General features: G+C 46.4%; 1 protein-coding gene across 7 annotated transcripts in view; it reads right to left on the bottom strand.

Moving 5' to 3' along the window:
* The window catches only part of CACNA1B (calcium voltage-gated channel subunit alpha1 B), a 517,223-nt gene that overhangs the window by 366,211 nt on the left and 125,260 nt on the right, over window positions 1-25,752 (bottom strand). For all 7 annotated transcript variants that reach the window (XM_073640296.1, XM_073640292.1, XM_073640293.1 and 4 more), the window contains exons 3-5: window positions 21,497-21,588; window positions 13,039-13,191; window positions 8,141-8,331 (exon numbers count right to left, since the gene is read on the bottom strand). In XM_073640296.1, the coding sequence (XP_073496397.1) occupies window positions 8,141-8,331; window positions 13,039-13,191; window positions 21,497-21,588 (436 nt within the window). The remainder of the gene's footprint in view (window positions 1-8,140; window positions 8,332-13,038; window positions 13,192-21,496; window positions 21,589-25,752) is intronic.

A 25,752-nucleotide genomic window follows, 5' to 3' on the forward strand; every position in this document is an offset into this window, starting at 1 on the left:
CATACAGGACTCAGTTCAGACACGGGAACTGATACCGAAAAGCAGAAGACATACAGGACTCAGTTCAGACACGGGAACTGATACAAAAAGCAGGAGACAAGAGACGGGACCTGGCACCTTCAGAGTGCAAGCACACACTGAAGGAAACACTATGCTCAGGCAGGGATAGAAGGGAGCTGCTGAGCTATATACCAAGTGACAGACAGCAATAGGCTGAGGACGCACAAGGGGTGTGACCCACAGCAGGTACAAAAGGCAGGAAGTGATCGGGCACCGCCCTTAAGCAGCAGAAACAGACACAAACAGACAGCATGGAGGGAAGCCAGAGAGACATTCTGGACAGGAGATCAAGTGCGCCCTCTTGCACAGTGGGAGATGGACCACCATGCAAGGACGCCGCCAGGTATGTTACAGAGACACTTGAAGGAAAATGGGCTGCATGGTCGAGTCGCCAGAAGAAAGCCATTACTGCGCAAATGCCACAAAGTATCTCGCCTACAATACGCCAAACAGCACATAGACAAGCCTCAAAACTTTTGGAACGAGGTAATTTGGAGTGATGAGACTAAAATTGAACTTTTTGGCCACAACCATAAACATTACATTTGGAGAGAGGTCAAAAGGCCTATGATGAAAGGAACACCATTCCTACAGTAAAGCACAGAGGTGGTTCGCTGATGTTTTGGGGATGTGTGAGCTACAAAGGCACAGGAAACTTGGTAAAAGATGAAAGAAAGATGAATGCAGCACGTTATCAGCAAATACTAATAAATTTGCACTCATCAGCCCGAAAGCTGCGCATGGGACGTACTTGGACGTTCCAACATGACAACGATCCAAAACACAAGGCCAAGTCGACCTGTCATTGGCTACAGCAGAACAAAGTGAAGGTTCTGGAGTGGCCATCTCAGTCTCCTGACCTCAATATCATTCAGCCACTCTGGGGAGATCTCACGAAGTTCATTCTAGACAGTCCAGGAATTTACAGGAACTGGAGGCTTTTTGCCAAGAAGAATGGGCAGCTTTACCATCTGAGAAATAAAAGAACCTCATCCACAACTACCACAAAAGACTTCAAGCTGTCATTGATGTTAGAGGGGGCAATACACTGTATTAAGAACTGGGGTATGTGAACTTTTGATCAGGGTTATTTGGATGTTTTTAGTTGTCATTAAGATTTAAAAAAGAGAAAACACAGTAGTTTGACAATAAATGGCTTCACCCAGCCAATAACCATGAGTGGAGAAAAAGTTTTTTTGTTATCATTCATATTCTCTGAAACAAGGCCAAGAAAGGAAAAATTCTGCTGTGGTATGTAAACTTTTGAGCACAACTGTATGTATAACGTGCTGAGCATACATGGGGGTGTGCTCACTTCTTATGCTGAGCGCTGTATATACAGTGTACTAAGAATATGGGGGTGTACTCACGAATTTGTCTTTCTCTTTCTTTCTCTCTGTCTGTTGTGCTGGACATATTGTCGTCATGGCGCCACACTGAGCATGCTCAGTCTATAGAGGCTTCGGATAGAAGGACACATCCCCGGTTATATTATAGATATTATATATTTATATACAGGGTGGTCCAAAAGTAGGTGGACAGAAAGTGTAATAAGGTTATGAAGAGGGAGATTTATCAAACATGGTGTAAAGTGAAACTGGCTCAGTTGCCCTTAGCAACCAATCAGATTCCACTTTTCATTCCTCACAGACTCTTTGGAAAATGAAAGGTGGAATCTCATTGGTTGCTAAGGGAAACTGAGCCAGTTTCACAGATCTAGTTTTCACAGATAGATCTCCCCCAAATCTGTTTTCTTTTCAGATAATTCAGATAACACATAATGGCAAATAATTTAAATACCAATCAAAGAAAATGGATTTTAACAGAGTATTGGAAATCTCAAAATGCTGAAACCGTTAGAGCAAATTGGGTTGAAACATTTGGTACTCAAGCCCCAAAGAGACAAACCATTTACCACATTCGTGACAAATTCAATGCCACTGGCTCAATCCTTAATGCTCCAAAAACTGGTCGACCCAAAAAGGTCTGTACAGAAGATAATAAACAACTTGTTGCTGAAACATTTGTTCAGAGTCCAAAAAAGTCCACAGAAGAGCCTCTTTTGAATTGGGAATTTCACGAGCTTCTATCATGCGAATCCTGAAATCTATTGGGTGGAAAGCTTATCGTCCACGTCTAATTCATGGTTTATTGGAGGATGATCCAGACAGGCAGCTGCAATTTAGTGTTTGATAAATCTCCCCCTTCATAACCTTATTACACTTTCTGTCCACCTACTTTTGGACCACCCTGTATATTTACATGTGTTTTTTTCTAGAAACTTTGCAGAGAAGATTTTATAAGAAGAAATTCAGATTTGTCCATTTTTAAATCCAGACATTTCCAGACACGGCAATTTCCAGAGGGTTCGCCTACGCACGAGGTCTCATCACACAGCGAGCTAGCATTAGTAAATGAGATACAGTACTAGTAAATAAAACCACTGGATGAGGTTACATGCACCTTCAAACTAAGCGAGTCATGCAAAGTGCTTGCTTCTAGGGGTCAATGGAGTGTTGCTGTGTCTGCACCCAGGGGGGTTTATTGATATGCCTCCTCCCTCCCCCTGCTAAAACAGTGGGGAACATTGCAGGGTTTTAAGTGACAGTCAGTCCATTTGGTCAGTGATGAAAGTCATACATTTTCCTCTGGTTTCTCATCTTTTCGTTTTGCCGGCATTTAGTGATATATTAAATAAGAATCAATGAGATAACAAATGATCGCTGACTGCATTCGGAAGCAGAAACGCTCTGAAGACACGGATACATCGATCACCTGGTCTACCAGATGGAATGGGAGTTTACAGCTTGACAGAAGCAAAAGGTCTGACTCAGGCAAATCTGGGTGTTTGACTATGAATCCGAAGGAAAAGACGATTTATTATAAAACAGAAATCATTTATCAGACTCCAGACTGGTGAAAAAAAGACACTGGATGAGACAAGCCATGACAAAGAGACAATGAAAATCAAGATGCAAAGAAGACAAGAAACCAAAAAAGGGACTTGTGGGTCTTGGATTAGCCATCATCAGTACTCCCAAAACAATTGACCCCTTGCACGTTGGCATTGCCAACATATTCTCTCTCGATCCTTGCCAAAACCATGGTCCTACAGAAGAAGAAAGATGTGGACTAGAAGCCTATAAAGCTGTGGGGACAATTAAGCCATATAGTGTACAGACCAGCGACTGACACGTGCAGTCCTACTTTATAAAGGATCACTCATCACCTCTATGTCCCTCTGCAGGGTTGGACTGGGCTGGCGGGATACCGGGGAAATCCCCAGTGGGCCCTTGGTGCAGAGGAGAAGGGGAAGAAAAGAAGGAAAAAAAAAACCTGCGGTTTTAAGACCATTTAAAAGCGCAGGCAGCGTATAAGCAGGGACGCGCACACCTGGTGTTCATTACCTGAACCACTGCGCACACGTCCCGATGATGCTGAAGCTGTGCATCCGACGTCGCTAGCGCATCTGCGAACGCAAGTCAGCTGCCGGTCTCTGCTACAAGCGCTCTGGATCTAAGCAGAGGAGGACAGCGCACAGCGCCGGGAGCGCAGGTAGGTAAGCGGAATCTTTTTTTGTGTGTGTGTGTGTGTGTGAATGCAGAATGGGATGGGGGCCTGGATGGATACATGGGGGCAGGCTGAACACTGTGGGGCAGGCTGGACACATGGGGGGGGCCTGGATGGACACACAACAGGACCTGGATGGACATATAAGGGGGGGCCTGGATGGGTATATCGGGGGGGCCTGGATGGACACATGGGGGCAGCTGGATGGACACATACGGGGGGGCCTGGATGGACACATGGGGGCAGACTGGATACATGGGGGGGGAGCCTGGATGGACACACAAGGGGGCCTGGATGGACACACAAGGGGGAGCCTGGATGGGTATATTGGGGGGCTGGATGGGCACATGGGGGCAGGCTGGACACATAAGGGGGCCTGGATGGACACATAAGGGGGGGCCTGGAAGGGTATATGGGGGGCCTAGATGGACATATGGGGGCAGGCTGGACACATGGGGGGGCTGGATGGACACATAAGGGGTCCTGGAGGGACACATAAGGGAGGGCCTCGATGGATATATGGAGTGGGACAGGTTAGACACATGGGGGCCTGCATGGATATATGGGGGGGCAGGCTGGACATATGGGGGCTAGGATAGATATATGGGGGGCAGGCTGGACACATGGGGGCTAGAATGGATATATGGGGGGGCAGGCAGGACACATGGAGGCCAGGATACATATACGGGGGGGCAGGCTGGACACATGGAGGCCAGGATGGATACATGGGGGCAGAATGGACACATGGGGGGCATGATGGACACATGGATGGCAGGATGGATATATGGCGGGGGGCGGGCTGGACACATGGGGGCCAGGATGGATATATGGGGGGGCAGGCTGGACACATGGGGGCTAGGATTGATATACGGGGGGGGGGCAGACTGGACACATGGAGGCCAGGATGGATACATGGGGGGCAGGCTGGACACATGTGAGCCAGGATAAATATATAAAGGGGCCAGGATGGACATATGGGGGCCATAAGGGATATATGGGTGGCAGGATGGATATATTTGGGTGGAGCAGGATGGATATATGGGGGGCCAGGCTGGACAAGGGACTTAATTACTGTTTGGGTGCCAGATTGAGGAACATACATTATTAGTTTATGATGGCAAGTGGGAAACATTATTACTTCTGTAATATCATTTACTTTTGAGGAAACTTTTTTTCCATGGAGGGGATGGGGGGGCAAAAGGGGGGATCCTTTTACTGTGCAGGGCAGCACTAAGTTGCTTTTTTTCTTCAACTGGTGTAGTGTAGAAGTCGGAGGAAAAGTGTGGAATGTGCTCTAGAAGAGATCAGTTATTGATAACTGTTTGCTATTTTCTGTAGAGACAAGACCTGGCTGGAAGAAGTGATGGCGGTCTGTGCCAGATGAAGAGGAAAAGCGAAGATGAAGGACTTCACCTAGAGATGTCACTGATGAGTCAGTGTATTACATGTACACTTACACTATACACTATATACAGAGCTCCTGTGTATGTCACTGGTGATCACTGTATTACCTGTACACTACTGTATATACAGAGCTCCTGTGTATAATGTCTTTGGTGATCCCTGTATAACCTGTACACTCACACTAACTACATACAGAGCTCCTGTGTATAATGTCGCTGGTGGTATTAACAGTGTTATTAGTATTGTGGTTTGTATTCATGATCAGTATTGTAGTATTTGGTCACTATGTGGTGGTAACATGTGGTCTGGTCATGGTGTGGTGGTATTTGTTCCTTGTGTGTGGTATTATTTGGTTATTATGAGGTGGTAATATGTGGACTGGTCATGGTGTGGTGGTATTTGTTCCTTGTACGTGGTATTATTCGGTCACTATGTGGTGGTAATATGTGGTCTGGTCATGGTGTGGCAATATTTGTCCCTTTTGTATGTGGTATTATTGGTGTTGGTATAGTGAATTGTGTTGTGTATGGAAGTCATTTGTTCTCTCTGATATTAACTAGGAGAAGATTTTTTCCTTTAGGCCACGGCCCCACTATCAGTATTTGGTCAGTATTCGGTCAGTATTTTTTCTCACGAGTGGGAGCCAAAATCAGGAGTGGGTGATAAATGCAGAATTGGTTCACAAGTTTGTATTAAACCTTTTCTCTGATTGTTCCTCACCTGGTTTTGGCTCCCACTTCTGAGACAAAATACTGACCGAATACTGACCAAATACTGATAGTGGGGCCGCGGCCTTAGAGATTAAATACGTGGACCAGAGCGGCAGAGATGCACTTACAAGGGTTCTCCGGTGAAAACAAGTAATCATCTCTCCACAGGATAAGTGATAAGTTTATTGATTGGTGGGTGCCTGACTGCTGGCACACAATTGGCAGAATGTGGAGCTTTTCTCCCCATTAGACTGGAGCTCATGTGCGACTCAACCACTGATCCGTTCATTCCCTCAGTGGCTGTGAGCGCTGCTCTTTTTTGGAAGCCCCCAAGAGAATGAATGAGGCTGTGGTCAGACGTCCCATCTGCTGCTGCATTTTACAATGGGGATAAGTGTCCCAACAGGGATAAAACTTCCCCATTCTTCCAATAGCTGCATTTTCCAATGTTCGGACCCAAACGATCAATAAGTCATCACCTATACTGTGGGGCTCATGGATCGGTGATAACTTGTTTTAACCAAAGAACCCCTTTAAAGGGGTTGTCCACTACTATTGAAAATAGGCCAATGTATTTTTATGATGAAAATAAGTTTCTTTGTAAATACCTTGTGCTGCTGTTACTGCCTGTGAGCGGCGCTATCTCTGGCCGCTCACAGGCATCACATGACACCCAGCTGATGTCACGTCAAGTTCCGGCTGCAGCCGGGCATGACTCAGCGCTGTGCTCCGCGGTGATGCTAGGCTGTGGGCGGGGTTACCCAGCGGGTCATACCCAGCATCCACCATGCGCTCTCCCATAACAGGGATAGCGGAAAACAGATATTTGCATATTGCTGTAGGTGGGCCCCTAGAGTTAATTCCCCCTGTGGGCCCCAGACACCCCAGTCTGACCCTGTCCCTCTGGTTTTAGATGGTGGTGCACACAGGTTCATTGCCTCCTAATCCGTATGAAACCAGGAAAAGAAAAATTGTGGCATGCTCCATTGCAAAATTTCATTGGTTTCCCCATTGCTACCAGGAGATACAGGATCACAGGGTGACACTGGTCCCACAGGGTCCATGCCTGATCCCCTGTGTTGGCGCTTAGTAAACATTGCATATGGCAGCTTACAGGGTGCCGCTGCATCTTTTGTCTTTGCTTGTGCATTACACCGTGCTCCTGCACATTTATTTCAATGCAGTTTTTTGCATCGTACATTTGGAGTGAACCTATTTTGTGTGGCCTATGAGGTTTGACTTGTCCTGGCAGGTGGGCTCCCACAATTTGATCAAATTGGACATGCATTGTTTGCTAAGAACCAGACAGAAATGCAAGTTCCATTAATCCATATATTTAATGCTTACATATATCTATGCATTCGCAGAGGGAATCATCTTTCGTTTTTGCTTTTTCATTGCCTATAAACAGTATTGATTTTGAAAACCTGCCTTCCAAAAGTGGGTAGATTGGGGAGTTCTAAATGTTGAGAAGTAGGCATTTCAGTCACAAGTTTGCCCCAAAGCTTTTATTTTTTTGCTAGGAGGTGCCGACTGTCTTTTTTTACGCGTATGGCTGCTCTGCAACATTTCCTTGACGTTCAACAGCAAGTAATGATAATGATCTACATCTCGGTCCCCTTCTTCATCCAACAAGTAGCCCCATGTAAATAGGTGAGACATCATCATCAGCAAGCACGTTCAAGGGCCCCGGTGTGCTTCAACATAACGGTCCCCACGATTACTAAAAATCTAAACCCATAAAATAAAATCTATAACTGTGTATTCGCGGTTTGTCGGGTTTTATTTCTCCATCATCCGTCACTGTGCAGACAGAAAATGACACCAAGCCTTAGTAAGGAGATTATAACCTCGGGATAAGGTCTGGACTGGAGATCTTCACATGTAACACCCTTTGTTTTTTTTTGTTTTTTTAATAAACGCGCAGTAATTCTGACAATGAGAAACACGGATATCTGTTTTCCCGCTCTCGTGGCTACATCGGGTGCTTCCACTTTACAGCTAATTGGCACATTTCTATTCACATCTCCATGTCAGCTCCTTGAGCCACTGAACAAGCGATGTTATCCTACGCAGGACAGAATGTCCTAGTTATCCCGTATGCCTCGAAAATTATAATCTCCATAAGAAACCTTGTATTTATCGCAAAAAAAAATAGGGATGCACCATATCCTGCATCTGGTATTAAATTTGTACAAAATTAGATTTTCCATAGAAAATAAGTTTAAAAATAATAATAATAATATTATCAAAAAAAGCACTCAACTATCCAAACCTGGTCCACATCCACCAAGACCACCCCATGGCAAAGTAAGTCAGGACTCTTTCCCAAAGTCCCATACTTGTCTCTATAACACGGTCATCACTGCTATCATTGAAGGCTCGTTGTCACTTACGTTATACAGGATGTCCGTCCATCCTTCCATGGTAATGCACTGGAAAACCGTTAAGACCGCAAACAGAATATTGTCAAAGTTGGTGATGCCAAAGTTAGGTCCTTTCCAATACAATCTGCACTCCGATGTTTTATTATCACAGATTTTAGCCGGCAGTTCTTCTCCACAAGGGAAATCAGCGACTGTTTCACCTGTTTACAAAGGATAGAGTTTTGACTGGTTAAGATATTACAATCTTTTCCTCCAATCCTATATACATACCGTTTTTGTATATGAGCCTTGATCACCAATCAAAAAAGATTTTGAAGTCATTATACGTAACTTTAATATATATCCTACCCTAACTGGATATTACTTTTACCATAGCTGTGCTTTATTATTCTTGCAGACTATGGTCCTAACCTTCCCTCTGTAGTGGTCCCAGACCATTTCTTATAACAGGAAAATCAGTGTCCACTGTAGTTGGTGCAAATCGATTGGTAAGACCAGGTCCAATATAAACAACATTAATCTCTGACCGGTGGATGGGAGCCATGAGAACCGCCCTTGGCCAGACGGCATCCATGATTCTCCTTTTGATCAGCCGGCCTGGCGTGCTGTCACATCTGCGTGATGCTGCAACAATGACGTCCAATCAAAAGAAGAGCAACAGATGCCATCAGAAAAAGGGTAGTTCTCAAGAATCCTGTCCAGCAGCCAGAGATCACTGTTGTAGCCGATGGACCTGATCGATTCACACCAACTCTAGTGTCCACCATTTGTGAACTAGTGAAATAGTATCCACTCCCTGGTGGCCTCATATATATGTCTTAGTGGAATAGTAGCTGCTCTCTGGGACCTAATGTAATAGCATATACAATCCTCAACACTGATATTGCAATGTCAAGAAGGAAAAGCCATGGAATGATGGAAATCACAGGATGGATAGACGTGTTACTGATCTATAAGTGCTGAAAAAATGGAATCAAAATATTCAAAACATCTCAATTTATTCAGTCTGGAGTATGAGTCACGTTCAGACATCCCGGCACATACAGGCTTGGCTGCTATCACTGAGGTCATTAATCTGGTACTACTCCTGGGGTCATATTGTGGGGTGGAATAATGTACAGTAGTCTTCATCCCAGGTGCACTAACAGCTCGGCGTTACATTGATTTGTGGGTGGAACCAGTGGAGCAGCCATTTATCCAAAGTGTCCCAGGAGCAGTTTTTCAACACGACAACCCCAGATCGCATGTTGCTAGTGCTCCTGTGAGCAGCCTGCGTGGCCCAAACATGCTCCCATAGCTGCAACATTTCCGGATTTGTCTCTCATGGAGCACATTTGGGACGTCATTTGTCGGTAATTACACAGGAGCTGCCAGTAGTGGATCCTGATGATTTGCCCAAGTGCATTTGTAAGGAGATGGACATACTGCCCACGTTCCCCCTTGAAGAACAAGCGTATTGATTTACTGTATGATGTAAACTGTGATATGCGTTAATAGTGTTGGCATTGTGTTCTGGCCAACAGTAGAGAGAGTTAGAATTAATGACTGGGACTAGCCCAGAGTGGGAGGGGATAAGGACTGAAACAGTTTCATGTCAGGACGTCAGGGCCAAGTGTGCGTCTGAAGCAGACCTACGGTCTGGAGAGTAAACAGTGCCGCATGGCTTAGGTGTCCCAAAGTGAGGCGAGACCAAGACTGTGGTTAGCGTGAATCGGAGTAAAGAGAAAAGGAAAATGGATAGAAGGATGGAGTGAACAATCAGAGACGGGTCCTGGGGGAGGAAGCCTAGCAGTATGGCCCCAAGTTTATAACTCAGAGAGGTAACGGGCCAAAACAGGAAAGCGAATGTGAGATGAAGAGAATGGACCGGCAGGAGTTCCAAGGCATCAGTAGCAGAAAAGCTAAGGACCAGCCATACTAGCAACATATTTCTTTTGAGGGGAAAGAAGATGCGGAACCGCGGGTTGAGAATAGGCCTCTAGCTCACTGGACTGTAGTACTGAACTGGGCTGTGGTGAAGGAAAATGAAATAGGGAAGATAGAGACCAAATGACTAACAAGAAAGGGATTGAGACCGTGTGTGAAAATGCTCCGTATTGTGAAGGAAACGTTCATAAAGTTGTGTACCCACTACCTACTGTGCATAATCCCCACAAAGTTATTGTTCAGTAAAAAGTTTATTTTTGACTGGTGGTCTCCCTCATTGAAGTCCTCCATATCTGGTCCTGGCCAACCAAACTCATTGGTAACATGCGGCCTGCAAAGGCGTAGCGCCCCCATAGCACAAATCCACACACCCAGCCAGGACCCACACATTCATGTAACGTGCCAGGGAGTAAAAGGGTGCACCTCGTCCACGGCTAACGCACAGCACTGCGATACACTTTCAGTGCATCCGAACAATCCTCAGACAACAATTAATAACCTCACTGATAGCAGCCAAGGCTGTAAGTGGCTGTATTTTTGCACGTGGAGCACTCAATAAAAAATGTAGATATTTTTAAAATGTTGTTTCCATTTTTTCAACATTTGTAGGTCAGTAACATATATATCCATCCTGGGATTTCCAGAATTCCATGACTTTGCCTTCTTGGTGTTGCAATTTTTAATGTTCAGGAGTGTAATTTCTAGTGGCCTAGTAGAATAGCAGTGGCTCCTTGGGGATTTAATGGTATATCATCCACTTTCTGATAGCTTAGTGGGATAGTAGGCATGAAAATATTCGCTACAATGTAATGTTGTGTATGTTAGGGGCCCTGTGGAAGTCCATTCACATCCTGGTGGTCTAGTGCAATAAGAAGTGCATCCAATGGGCATGGTGTTAAAAGCATTCACTCCCTTGAGGCCTAGTGGATTGGCGTATAGTTCCTAGTAGCCAAGTGTAATAACAATCTCTCTGTGAGGACCTATTGGAATATCACTCACCTTCTGGTGGCAAATTGTAATAACAGCCACATCCTGGTGGCCTAGTGGAATATCATTCGCTCCCTGGTGGAATAGTGTAATATCATTCTCTCCCTGGTGGCCTAGTTGTATAGCAGTTTCTCCATAGGGCCTAGTGAAATAGCATCCACTCCCTAGAGGCCAAGTGATACAGCATTTACTCTGTAACAGCCTAGTGGAATAGCAGTTGTTCCCTGAGGACCTAATGAAGTATCAAGATTCATTTTCTGGTGGCCTAGTGGAATAACATCCACAGCCTGATGGCCTAGAAAAATAGCAGACACTTCCTAGTGGGTAAGGGGAATACTATCCACTCCTCAGTGGCCTAGTAGAACAGTATCCTCTCCCTTGTGGCCTAATGGATATAGCGTCTACTTCCTGGTGGCTTAGTTGTCAGGTTTCCATGCCCTGGTGTTCAATGGTCAATAATTTGCTCCCTGTTGACAGCAGGATCGGGTCCTCTCCTTTTATTTTCAAGAAGAATGAAAGCTGCCAATTGGTGATCCTCAAAACACCAATTTAGGAAAAGCAGATGTAATGGGTCACGCTGGTTCCTGAAGTTTTCTAGATGGTGGTGGTATGTGGCACGGTGGAATTTGTAGAAGGGTGATTTGAAACCCTATGAAACTATTGCCTCTATGAAAATGATTGGAAATATATGTCCTTGAGTATATTAAAAATGACCATACTTTTGCTAGTGCAAGGGGTTTATTTAAAAAAAAAAAGTATTGTTTCTGGTGGAGAGGAATTGGAGCAGCTTGGACTGTCTAGCTTTCTGATAATCCGTTTTAAGGCCTGGCACTTTCTCTACCCGCCACATAAGAGGAATCAGAGGGAAAGCACATCTTTGGATTATCTCAAATTATTCTAATTTCCAGAGGTAAAACCAGAGAGTCTGCATATGTGAGACAGCAGAAAGTTATTAACACTGCCTGACATCGGTCTCTAAGCTTCCTTGATCTCCAAAAACCCTCTCTAGATAGTGACGGGTGAGCTTCTCAGAGAGGCACACTGACAGATCTCTCATTTCCTGGAGGTCATTTTTTTCCAGTCTCAAAGCTGGAAAAGTTAGACAAAAGAACAATTAATGAAGCTGCAAAACATTCACAACCAGACTCTTATGGAGATTTCCATCTGTTTGATAGAAATATATTAGCGAATTCAAGATACTGCAACCCTGAGTTGGTAATATCAGACATTTGCAAGTTCTGTGCTAAATTGGCTTTATAGGGCTTGTCGAGATTGGACAACCTTGTCTCCTTGGGTTTTCACTAAACAAGGTATTTACAGATGATCTTGATTCTGGTTCTTCTTATGGAGCAGGATAATCCGATGATAAATGTCCATGGTGTCCACTGTTTTACCATCAAATACATTTATCACCTATCTACGGGAAGGCTGCTGGGATCTCCACCGATCTCGAAAACGAGGCTCCTGATGCCCCATTCTTCATCACTTCTTCTGATAAGGAATGGAGCAGCATAGTGGAGCATTCGGCATGCCGTTTGAATTCATTGCTTGTGGGATTGATGGGTACAATGCTTGCCTATCCCCATCAGTCCCAGATGAGCGGCATACTTAATGCCCAACCAGTCAATGCTATGTCAGCTTTATCATATAGTAGATGCTTGTTTCTCCTGGAAGACGGAATTGGCTTATTGGTGTCAAATCTTATCGAATTTGCAAATGTGAACAGATGCACACTGACTTTTTGGTATTTCATAGTGCACTACTCAGCAAGGGGGCAATACCAAGCTCAAGAGACATCTCCTCCTAATTAAAATAAAGTATGATTCTGAGCACCAACCTGCGGGATGATGAGAAGGAATATCTAAATGCACTTCATTAGATGTTCTTACCGTTTTACATCCCTTTACTCTGAGTCTCAGCAAGGGTTGCTCTTTTTTTTCAATTTCAGTTCTGCATTACATTTTCAGTTGGTTCCATAATTATCTGATTCTTACCTGTTTCATAAGAGAAGCAAGTTTTGTGAAACTTTCCCATATAAAACTCCAGCCCTATAATAGCAAACATGACGATTGCAAAGAAAAGGAGCAAGCCAATCTGAAGCAGAGGGACCATGGCCTTCATGATGGACTTTAGTACCACCTGTAGACCTGAAATGTAGAAGAAAAGGATAGGAGCCAATCATTAACACACAAAATTGAGATATTATCACAAGCCATACAGGAACCATGGAGGGGAGGGGGGATTTAGTGGTATAACTACAAGAAGTCCTAATACTGTCTTTGACTGATTATGTCCACCCCCTAATACATTCAACTTTACCCCTTACATATCAGGACAAGACTCTTATTTGCCCATGTAGCTATGTAACTATGAAGACCTATCCATTAGGCTTGTTCACAAGTTGCATTTTTACCTTGGAAAAAAACATAGTGTTTTATAGTACCAGCAAAGTGAATGAGATTTCTGAAAATTTTTCCATGCAAATTTGAACCATCATTTTTTCAAATCTGCATCAGGTTAATTCTTTTGGCATTTTTGCAACATTTTCGCCCATTCAAATGAATGTGAAAAACTGCACATAAAAAGCATCAAAAACGCATGTAATAACTTGGCAAAAACGTACTTATTTTACACAGCGTTTTTCCTGCCAAAACATTGGTTTTTGGTGCAGAGAAATCTGCTGCAAAGCCTCCCAGAACTCCTTTTGGGTGTAGTTTTGCTAAACTCCACCACTTTTAAGGTCCCGTTTGTGGGATTCTCCTGGAAAAATCAGGCCTGTTAGCAAGAATGTTGATGATCCAGAGAAAGACCAAAGTCAGCCCCCTTGGTGATTATAGCTACTTTTGCTTCACAGAAGGGGAAAAAAATTCTTCCTTTACTCATCCTGAACTGAAGCAGTAGATTTACTTTCCTGTATCATTCTATCAACATCGGCCTCCCTTGTAAACACTCTGAATGTGAGTAGACCTTCGCTCAATGCTGCAGCCTTTTTTTTAGCATGGTATTTGTTATAGTGTAAGAAAGACTTCGCACTCGCTTGTTCACATAGACTGAAATATTTTATTGTTCATAGAAATTCCAGATTCAAGAGGTTTCGGTCAGTAAGAGCTTCATCAGTCATCTGGAAGTTGATTACACTGCAGCAGGCAGCACTGGAAAAGTGTCTGTGTTACGGGTCCGGGTGGTGGAACATCTGTGCTGAGATGCAAGGAGGGGCCAGAGGGGTGTAACTAAGTGCCAACTCGGACCAACCCTGGCCACACGGCGGCTTAATCGACTCCGCGAACCAGGGAGGGACCGGGCAGGTGGACCAGGTGCCACTCTGGGACCGACCTTTTGTGAGAGCAGGCGACTCCCACGGGTCAGATGGCTGAAGCTGACCGGTACAGCGAATGAGCACGGCAGGTAGCTTGACGGGTGGTCCGGGTAGACAGGCAGGCGGACACGGCAGATGGCCTGACAGGTGATCCGGGTAGACAGGCAGGCGGACACGGCAGGTGGCCTGATAGGTGGTCCGGGTAGACAGGCTGCTGGGCACGGCTGACAGACAGGCTTGGCGGGCACGGCGGATAGACAGGCTGAGGGGCATGGCTGATAGACAGGCTGGCGGGCACGGTTAACAGGCTGGCAGGTACTGGAACCTGAGCGCTGAGGAGAGTGTTAGCACACAAACAACAACCTTGCACAGGCACCTCCATTTTGGAGGAGGTGCTTTATATAGGAGTGGTCCTCTGGCCATTGGCTGGGGACTCTTTAGGGCGGCGCGCGCGGCCCCTTTAAGAGGGAGGGAGTGCGCGCTCTAAGCACAGTGCCCGGGAAGCTGGGCGCGGTGCACGCCACAGCAGCAGCAGGGGAGCTGGAGGACGCCGGACCGGGACCGCGGTGGTGACGGGAACGGCGTCTTCGCCTGGCAGGAGGCAGAGACGCCGACGCTACAGTACCCCCCCCCCCCATACGCCCCCTCTTATTAAGGCCCGCAAGAAATTTTTCAAGAAGACGAGGGGCATGAATGTTCTCCCTGGGCTCCCAAGATCTCTCCTCAGGACCAAACCCCTTCCAATTCACAAGAAAGAAAGTCTTTCCTCTTACCCTCTTGATGGCCAAAATCTCTACCTCAAAGGCGTCCTCAGTGGAGACTGGAGCTGGAGCGGTACCTGGATCATCAGAGAAAGAATTAAGGACAACACGCTTGAGGAGAGACACGTGAAAGGAGTTAGGGATCCGTAAGGAGGCCGGGAGTTTCAGCTTGTAAGCCACTGGATTTATCGGATTCAGAATCTCGAACGGACCGATGAACCGCGGACCCAACTTATATGATGGTATCTTGAGACGGACATATTTGGAGGAAAGTCAGACCTAGTCTCCCGGACGGAATTGAGGCGGATCCAGACGTCTCTTATCAGCATGCTTCTTCATCCGCTCGGAGGACTGAAGAAGCGCAGATCTAGTGTCCTCCCAAATTGCAGAAAATTCACTGACGAAAGACTCCGTGGCAGGATTGTCCATTGAAGTGGAGACGGGAAATGGAATCCAGGGGTGTTGACCGTAGACCACGAAAAACGGAGACTTAGCAGAGGACTCACTCACATGGTTGTTATAGGAAAACTCGGCCCAGGGCAGGAGCTCAACCCAAATGTTATGGTGAGCGTTGACAAAATGCCGAAGAAAGCTGGTAAGGATCTGATTGATATGTTCCACTTGACCATTGGACTGAGGATGGTAGGCAGAAGAGACATCCAGCAGCTTGCACGTGGCTCTCCAAAAGCGAGAAGTGAACTGAACTCCTCGGTCCGAGACAATGAGGAGGGGTAAGCCGTGGAGACATAAGATGTGACAGATAAAGTCCTTAGCCAGCACAGGTGCAGACGGAAGACCAGGCAGAGGAATGAACTGAGCCATCTTGGAGAAGCGGTCGGCGACCACCCAAATGACAGTACAACCAGCCGTTACAGGAAGATCCGTGATGAAATCCATTGCAATATGTTGCCACAGAGTGGAAGGCACGGGAAGAGGAAGAAGACGACCGGCTGGAAGGTGCCTGGGTATCTTGTCAAGGGCACAAGAGGAACAAGCTGCGACAAAATCAGCAACATCCTTGCACAGGGTAGGCCACCAATAATGCCGGGTAAAGAGCAGAAGTGTCTTCCTCTGGCCGGCATGGCCAGCCAGTTTGGACGAATGGCCCCAGAGTAAGACCCTCTTCCGATCCTGAACAGCTACAAAGGTCTTACCAGGGGGAAGATGAGACAGGTCAAACGGAGCAACAGTCATTATTCTGGAGGGATCAATGATGTGCAGAGGCTCCTCCTCCAGGTCGGAAGACAGAAAAGAGTGGGATAGAGCATCGGCTTTAATGTTCTTGTCTGCTGGGCGGTAATGGAGGAGGAAGCAGAATTGAGAAAAGAACGAACAAAGACCATCTGGCCTGACGCTTGTTTAGTCTCTGGGCGGTCTGCAAATACGCAAGGTTTTTATGGTCAGTGTAGATGACCACCGGATGCAGAGCCCCCTCGAGCAAGTAGCGCCACTCCTCCAGCGCTAATTTGATGGCCAGCAGTTCATGATCTCCTATGGAGTAATTACACTCGGCCGGAGAGAAGAGTTTGGAGAAGAAGAAGCAGGTCACCATTCGCCCGGACAAGGATTTCTGGGTGAGCACTGCTCCGGCTCCGGAGGAAGAGGCATCAACCTCCAGGAAGAATTGTTTATTGCCATAAGGACGGTGTAGCACAGGAGCAGAGGAGAAGGCTTGTTTAAGAGAGATAAAGGCCTTCTCTGCCTCAGGAAACCACTCCCTGGGATTTGCTCCCTTACGGGTAAGAGCAGAGATGGGAGCTGTCCGAGAGGAGAAATGAGGATTGAAGAGGCGGTAATAGTTAGCGAATCCCGGAAATCGCTGAATGGCCTTCAACCCTTCAGGTCGGGGCCACTTTAAGACGGCAGACACCTTCTCGGGATCCATCCGCAGTCCGGTCTCCGAGATGATATACCCCAGAAACGGCAGGGAGGTCTGCTCAAAGAGGCATTTCTCATACTTACCATATAGGCGATTTCTCCGGAGCCTCAGCAGTACCTGACGAACATCCCTCCGGTGAGAGGGCAGATCAGGGGAGAACACCAAGATATCGTCCAGGTACACCACCACGCAGGAATACAGGAGATCTCGAAAGATATCGTTTACCAACTCCTTGAAGACGACTGGAGCATTGCAGAGACCAAAGGGCATCACGCAGTACTCGTAGTGACCATTCCGGGTGTTGAATGCCGTCTTCTATTCGTCTCCCTGGCGGATCCGGACCAGATTGTACGCCCCACGCAGGTCGAGCTTAGTGAAGACCTTGGCGCCCTTTAGTCGGTCAAACAGCTCGGAGATGAGTGGCAGGGGGTACTTATTCTTGATGGTAATCTGGTTTAGACCCCTATAGTCGATACAAGGGCGAAGAGAGCCGTCCTTCTTCTTGACGAAGAAGAATCCTGCACCACCTGGAGAGGTGGATTTCTGGATAAATCCTCTAGCAAGATTTTCTTCAATGTATTCAGACATGGCACGGGTTTCGGCCAGCGACAATGGGTAGATTCGCCCGCGAGGAGGTGAAGCACCAGGTATTAGGTCGATGGGGCAATCATACGGCCTATGAGGTGATAGTGTCTCTGCCTCCTTTTTATCAAAAACGTCCACATAGGACCAGTGGGGTGCAGGCAAGCCAGGTAGGTTAGCCGGAGTAGACGGGGGTCGAGCAGGACGAACTGGAACCAGACAGGTCTTATGGCATTCCTGCCCCCAACAGATCACCTCTCCCGAGCTCCAATTCAGGACAGGCTCATGTCTCTGTAACCAAGGCAGGCCAAGCAAGATGGGATGAGAGAGACTGGACAGTACATAAAAGGAGATCTTCTCCGAGTGCAGCATTCCCACTTGAAAAGTTACTGGCTCAGTGACCAACAAGATGGTTTCAGGGAGAAGTTTTCCATCCACAGAGGAAACTGCTAAAGGATTTGCCAGACGTATGGTAGGAATATGAAAACGCTCCACAATGGCCTGTTGCATGAGATTCCCAGCGGCTCCGGAATCCAGATGGGCAGTCTCGAAGAAGCGGGTCTCACCACTGGTAACGGAAACGGACAGAGTCAAGGGCGGAGAGGAAGAACTCTTGTCTAGGACGACCTCTCCGAGCGGTCCTAGACACTGGAGTTTCCTGGTCTCACCGGGCAAGAGCGGATCTGATGCTCTATATTGCCACAATAGAAGCAACTCCCCACAGCAAGATGGGTCTCCTGGCGAGACTTGACCATCTTGGCTTGGTCAATTTGCATCGGTTCTGGAGAAGACACCTGGGGGAGTGCAGGTTGCGAGACTGGACTTTGGAAGACGGTGGCGAGACGTGGAGGTTTCCTCTCACGGGTCATCTCCTTAGAGCGTTCCAGGAAACGGATGTCAATCCAGGTAGCTAATGACACCAGGTCGTCCAGGGAGGGTGGTATGATCCGTCCGGAAAGTGCTCCCAAAAGGTGTACACCAGGGCCTCATTGTTCCAAGCAAGTTCAGATGTGAGGGTTCAGAAACGCACGGCATACTGGCCCACAGTGAGACTCCCTTGGCGGAGACGGAGAAGTGAGGAGGCAGTAGAAGATTTTCGTCTGGGCTCATCGAACACCTTCCAGAAGGCAGCAAGGAAAGCCTGAGGATTGAACACCAGGGGATCTCCTCTCTCCCACAGAGGGTTAAGCCACACCAACGCCTCTCCGGTGAGGTGAGACATGATGAACGCCACCTTGGCCCGATCGGAGGTGAACTGGTGTGCCAGGAATTCAAAGTGCAGCGTGCACTGATTTAAGAAGCCCCGACATAGAAAGGGGTCACCACCAAAACGTGGAGGCGCAGAGAGCCGGGGTCCAAAGCCGTGTGCCATAGCACCACTGGGTTGAGGTGCCGACAGAGCGGGTGCCGCTCGGTTAGAGACGGACACAGTCGGGGTGGACAGCGCGTACAGCCGGGAGTTGACTGTCCGCAGATAGGACAGGATAGTATCCTGTTGGGATCTCTTGCGAGAGACCTCTTGGTAAAGGTCTGAGAGCTAAGGAGCCTGGGAGCCACCGGGTTCCATGGCCTGTGCAAACTGTTACGGGTCCGGGTGGTGGAACCTCTGTGCTGAGATACAAGGAAGGGCCAGAGGGGCGTAACTAAGTGCCAACTCGGACCGACCCTGGCCACACGGCGGCTTAATCGACTCCGCGAACCAGGGAGGGACCGGGCAGGTGGACCAGGTGCCACTCTGGGACCGACCTTGTGTGAGAGCAGGCGACTCCCACGGGTCAGATGGCTGAAGCTGACTGGTACAGCGAATGAGCACGGCAGGTAGCTTGACAGGTGGTCCGGTTAGGGAAGCTGCGCGCTCCCTAAGCACAGTGCCCGGGAAGCTGCGCGCGGTGCTCGCCACAGCAGCAGGGGAGCTGGAGGACGCCGGACCGGGACAGCGGCGGTGAGGGGAACGGCGTCTCTGCCCGGAAGGAAGCAGAGACGCAGACACTACAGTCTGCAGTATCCACTACTCAGACAAGTGGCTGGTATTTGTTATTGACATTACTTCCTCTTGAGGTCAACCACTCTTAAGGCCCCGTCACACTTAGCGACGCTGCAACGATCCCGACAACGATACGACCTGTCAGGGATCGTTGCTGCGTCGTTATGTGGTCGCTGGTGAGCTGTCAAACAGGCAGGCTCACCAGCGATCAGGGGAGCAGCGACATCGTGGAAAGAATCTTTCCACGATGTCCTGCTCCTGGTTACGAGCCTGCTGAAGCAGGAGCAGGCTGGTAACTATGGTAAACATCGGGTTACTGGGGGCACACGCACCCCTAGTAACCCGCTGTTTATCATGGTTACCACTCTGCTACAGTGAGCGGGAGGTTACCGCTCACTTTAGCAGGCTCGTAACCATGATAAACAACGGGTTACTAGGAGCGCGTGTGCCCCTAGTAACCCGATGTTTACCATAGTTACCAGTCTGATCGCTGCTCCCGCTGGTCACACACAGTGATGTGTGCTGACCAGCGGGAGAGCAACGACCATAAAATGGTCCAGGACACTTTGCAGCGATCAGCGACCTCACAGCAGGGGTCTGATCGTTGCAAAGTGTCACACATAGCGACATCGCTGGTGAGGTCGCTGTTGCGACACCAAAACCGTGACACAGCAGCGATCTCGCTAGCGATCTCGCTATGTGAGACGGGGGCTTTACTGGAAAGAACCCTTTCCTATATTAGTGACGGAACTACTTTCCTCTCCACACATAAAGATGCATGCGTCTTTGAAAAACATTTTCAGTAAAGGGGACCTTTCAACCTTTTCATGCTGAACCACTGCCAGCATAATTACAGATAGCCCCTCAATACAGAAAGTTATGTGCCACTCTGAAATATTGTGCTGTAACAGAGAAAACAGAGCTATAATAATGACCTGGGCACAGGGAGAGGAGTCCACTATACCGATCCCTCTAGATTACCTACTGGCTGGGTTGTCAGCTCTCTCTTGACTCATTATTCAAGCTACGTCCTATGAAATGGCAGAACCAGCAAAGGATCCAATGTGTTAGGAAATGTGGTGGTCTTGGCGGGGAAGAAATATTGGGCAAGTCCGATTTCAACATGCCTGACTCTCTGCTCGTATCGGAGATAAATCAGAGGTTTCTTGCAGGGACTTGTTTCCTTCTGTCTTCTGTGGGCTATAACTTCTATCCTATATCTATGGCCGCCTTTACACTAAGGATTTAAATCGCTAAACCCTTTTTTTGACTCAAGTTGAGGTCAGGTTTGACTTAAGGCAAAGTTATGTCAAACCTGAGACATTTGTGGATAATTACTGATGACCATCATCATATTTCAAAAATTTGCCAAATTAAAAGACCGATTGACACAGTTCTTTTGTAGTCATTTCATTAATATTCGTTTGTTCTACCAAGCCATGGACCCATGGCGTCATAATTGACATGGTCGTCCTGCAACTCAATCAACCAGAAGGACAAAAAAAGCTGGGCACCAATAAAAAAAAAACAATAACTGGTCTCCCCCAACCAGGCATTAATTATACTGATCACTTCAAGTGGCGCACAGACCATTTAGACCCACTAGGACACCAGGGCTTTGATGAGTCCATAACCTCTATAGTAAAGCCACTGGTACCAGAAGCAACCGAGGTGTGTAAAGGGGGCACCAAGAAGCCACTTTTCCTTGGCCAGGTTATTTTACATTCAGGACTAGAGTAGCAAATTGGACCTTTGTCCCAAGTGATGAAAAGCCTGGTCTAAGTTCAAATAATTAAATTCATGAGACCAATCTATCAAATTTGACAAAAAATTGGACGTGCTTTTTTGACTAAAAAATTATATTTACAGCGCTGATATTCAATATTTGGAAATGACCCTCCACCAGTAACAGGAGGATGAGGGTACTTACTGGGGATCCCCGAAACTAGCTTCAGCGGCCTCAATACTCTGACCGCTCTCAATGTCCGCAGGTCAAAATCTGTGCCGACCGTCGACAGTATCCTGTGCAAAAAAAAAAAAAGAGAAAAACTTTTTTGAACAAGAATCATTGCAAAGTCACAACAGCATTTAATACGTCTCTTCCATTCATTTCCTACTTGTAAAATTGATAGAAGCAACAAACCGAGAAAGTGTTTGTAAAAACTCCAATGGAATGAATACATCAAAGGATATGTACACATGAATAATTAATCTCCGCTCCTTCCAATAACCATCAATATTAGATTATTATCATTTATTCATTCAGTGCCCAGAAAGATCATACGAGTCCAGTACTAAGAGCCTGATCACACACATCGGCTCATTCTACAATGCAGAGTGTATTGGGGTAAAAACTCCTTGTGCCCCCCTCCCAAAAAATCCAGCCCTTGAGTCATCCTCTGCTGCAAAGATTTTTTTCTGTTCATCATATCTGTTTTTGGATTGAGGGGACAACCAATAAGCCTCTCCATTAAAACTCCCATTGGCAGGGTGTCGGAGTTCCGATTAGAGTTCTTAATAGCAAATTGGCATTTATTGAATTAGGATTTGGCCCCTCTAACTTGTCATTAAAGGGGTTGTTCAGGGTTTGGTTAACAAAAAAAAGGACAAACATGTTGCCACCCCGTTCAACAGGTTGTGAGCCATATTGCAGCTCTGCACTATTCACTTCAATAAAGTTAAGCTGCAATACCAGACACAGCCTGTAGTCAGTGGTGACACTGTTGTTGTAAAATAAAAAAAAATAAAAAAAGATTTTGCAACCTCTTTAAGAGCTCCGGGACAGTTTGGTGACCCCTGATGACCCCATGTAAAAGCAGTCATATTGGTTATACACAGTATTTTATATAATGGGGTTGGTTTAACAGTGCTACTTCTGTGATTGAAGGCTACGTACCACTTTCTACCATTCTTGCAATTTCCCATATGCCTAAAATGTCAACAAAACCCGCAACATAAGTTGTCAGCCACTGAAAGAAAGAGCTCTTGACAAAATGTGCATCACATGGAGGTCTCCCCAACAAAGAAGATGTTGCTGCTGAGATCTGAAGCCGTGCAGTTTTCAGGTACAATGCTTCAATCTGAGAGTATATGTAACATAGCAATGGCCGTAAGGAAAGACTTTTGTGGCGAAATGTTTCAGCAAGAGGAGACACAAAGTAACAATGTTTCCTTCCGGGGTGATCTCTGCTGCAGTTCAGTGAGAAGATTTAGATAAAATGTGGAGAAATCTGTACTGAACACTCAATCCACGTGATCACTCCTTCGAGAAAACGTGAAGAAAAGCGTTTTAGTTTGGCTACAACATAACTCCTGACATATTGGATGATTACATATAGTCACATCAGCTCTTCAGCTCCTATTTGGATGTCCCTTCTTCTTCGTCATGGCATTCAGGAGTAGTGCACAATGGTGCTTGTATTGTCCTAAAATGCAGCCTAAAGTTTTCAGCCCTTGGGTCAAAAACAATAAATGGAGGACGCTTTCTCATAGCTGAGCCACACGTTTATGAGGGAGTTAGGAGAGAGAACTTTTGTTGGCTGACGTCTTCAAGTTACACAATATCATGGCAAACACTACAGTAGAAAATTGGTGTAGTGAGGCAATTCTGAAGACAACTGTTTGAGTAGTACATACAGTACAGACCAAAAGTTTGGACACACCTTCTCATTTAAAGATTTTTCTGTATTTTCATGACTATGAAAATTGTACATTCACACTGAAGGCATCAAAACTATGAATTAACACATGTGGAATTATATACTTAACAAAAAAGTGTGAAACAACTGAAAATATGTCTTATATTCTAGGTTCTTCAAAGTAGCCACCTTTTGCTTTGATGACTGCTTTGCACACTCTTGGCATTCTCTTGATGAGCTTCAAGTGGTAGTCACCGGAAATGGTTTTCACTTCACAGGTGTGCCCTGTCAGGTTTAATAAGTGGGATTTCTTGCCTTATAAATGGGGTTGGGATCATCAGTTGTGTTGTGCAAAAGTCTGGTGGATACACAGCTGATAGTCCTACTGAATAGACTGTTAGAATTTGTATTATTGCAAGAAAAAAGCAGCTAAGTAAAGAAAAACGAGTGGCCATCATTACTTTGAAGGTCAGTCAGTCCGAAAAATTGGGCAAACTTTGAAAGTGTCCCCAAGTGCAGTTGCAAAAACCATCAAGCGCTACAAAGAAACTGGCTCACATGAGGACCGCCCCAGGAAAGGAAGACCAAGAGTCACCTCTGCTTCTGAGGATAAGTTTATCCGAGTCACCAGCCTCAGAAATCGCAGGTTAACAGCAGCTCAGATTAGAGACCAGGTCAATGCCACACAGAGTTCTAGCAGCAGACACATCTCTACAACAACTGTTAAGAGGAGACTTTGTGCAGCAGGCCTTCATGGTAAAATAGCTGCTAGGAAACCACTGCTGAGGACAGGCAACAAGCAGAAGAGACTTGTTTGGGCTAAAGAACACAAGGAATGGACATTAGACCAGTGGAAATCTGTGCTTTGGTCTGATGAGTCCAAATTTGAGATCTTTGGTTCCAACCACCGTGTCTTTGTGCGACGCAGAAAAGGTGAACGTATGGACTCTACATGCCTGGTTCCCACCATGAAGCATGGAGGAGGAGGTGTGATGGTGTGGGGGTGCTTTGCTGGTGACATTGTTGGGGATTTATTCAAAATTGAAGGCATACTGAACCAGCATGGCTACCACAGCATCTTGCAGCGGCATGCTATTCCATCCGGTTTGCGTTTAGTTGGACCATCATTTATTTTTCAACAGGACAATGACCCCAAACACACCTCCAGGCTGTGTAAGGGCTATTTGACCAAGAAAGAGAGTGATGGGGTGCTACGCCAGATGACCTGGCCTCCACAGTCACCAGACCTGAAACCAATCGAGATGGTTTGGGGTGAGCTGGACCACTGAGTGAAGGCAAAAGGGCCAACAAGTGCTAAGCATCTCTGGGAACTCCTTCAAGATTGTTGGAAGACCATTTCCGGTGACTACCTCTTGAAGCTCATCAAGAGAATGCCAAGAGTGTGCAAAGCAGTCATCAAAGCAAAAGGTGGCTACTTTGAAGAACCTAGAATATAAGACATATTTTCAGTTGTTTCACACTTTTTTGTTAAGTATATAATTCCACATGTGTTAATTCATAGTTTTGATGCCTTCAGTGTGAATGTACAATTTTCATAGTCAAGAAAATACAGAAAAATCTTTAAATGAGAAGGTGTGTCCAAACTTTTGGTCTGTACTGTAAGTCTTACACACCTGTCCTGCGTATCCCATGCTCTGCTTCCTTTTCTTGGGCCTGCTGCCCTCTGTTGTGCTCCACGTTGGGTTTTGCAAGTTGCCTGGCATGGCTCAATAACATCCCTAGGCCTATTCAAGACCCACTAAAACACACACACCTGTGTCTTAGAATTGAGGCTCTAGACTAGAGTCCTATGTTTGGTGTTCTCTACCATCTGTGCATATTGTGCTTCAACTTGCATTCATCAGCTGGTTTCCACTTCATCTGTCCTACTGCTCCTCAGATTCCTGATTGTCCAAGTCCTCGCGGTCCACATGTCCTCTAGGGAGCTGCACCAGTGTCCGGGGTCCGTGTGCCCACTTGGACCGGCGGTTTAGTGGATCCACCTCACCAGGTGAGCCTATCAACAAGACGCTATAGCTTTTCCTCTTGACTCCCCCATCTACATGCACTCTAAGCTTGGCCAAGCATTCATTGTTGACGGAGAAAGAGAAACAGGCTGCTGCCAGACTTCTCTGGTAGTATTTCGTCCCCCATAAGAACAGAAGATTGGACATTTTGAGATCCAACATGCCTAAATCCTTCTTTTTTCTGGGGGCACCCCACACTCTTTAGACAGTCAACCAGCCCTGCTGACGTTGACAGGTTTGGCTAACTTTCATCCACTGTGTGTGGGCACCTTACATAATGAATATTTTACAACTCAGATGGACCATGCCACTTCAATGTAAGACGAATAAATCTAAAACTGGAAAAACAACAATCAAAACCCAAAGAAATCTTGTCATTGCCTTCACACATCTTTAGTAAAGTGCTGAAATGATTGTCCCCTTTCCCTCCACCACCTTTGTGAAATGTTTACGTTCTGGCTTCTATTGATTTGGCTACTAAAACCCAATGGTATGAATCATGACACGTCACATTTTACTAT

Source organism: Phyllobates terribilis, unplaced genomic scaffold (assembly GCF_046119375.1).
Source record: "Phyllobates terribilis strain yellow unplaced genomic scaffold, ASM4611937v1 Scaffold_7__3_contigs__length_470593459, whole genome shotgun sequence".
Classification (NCBI taxonomy): Eukaryota; Metazoa; Chordata; class Amphibia; order Anura; family Dendrobatidae; genus Phyllobates; species Phyllobates terribilis.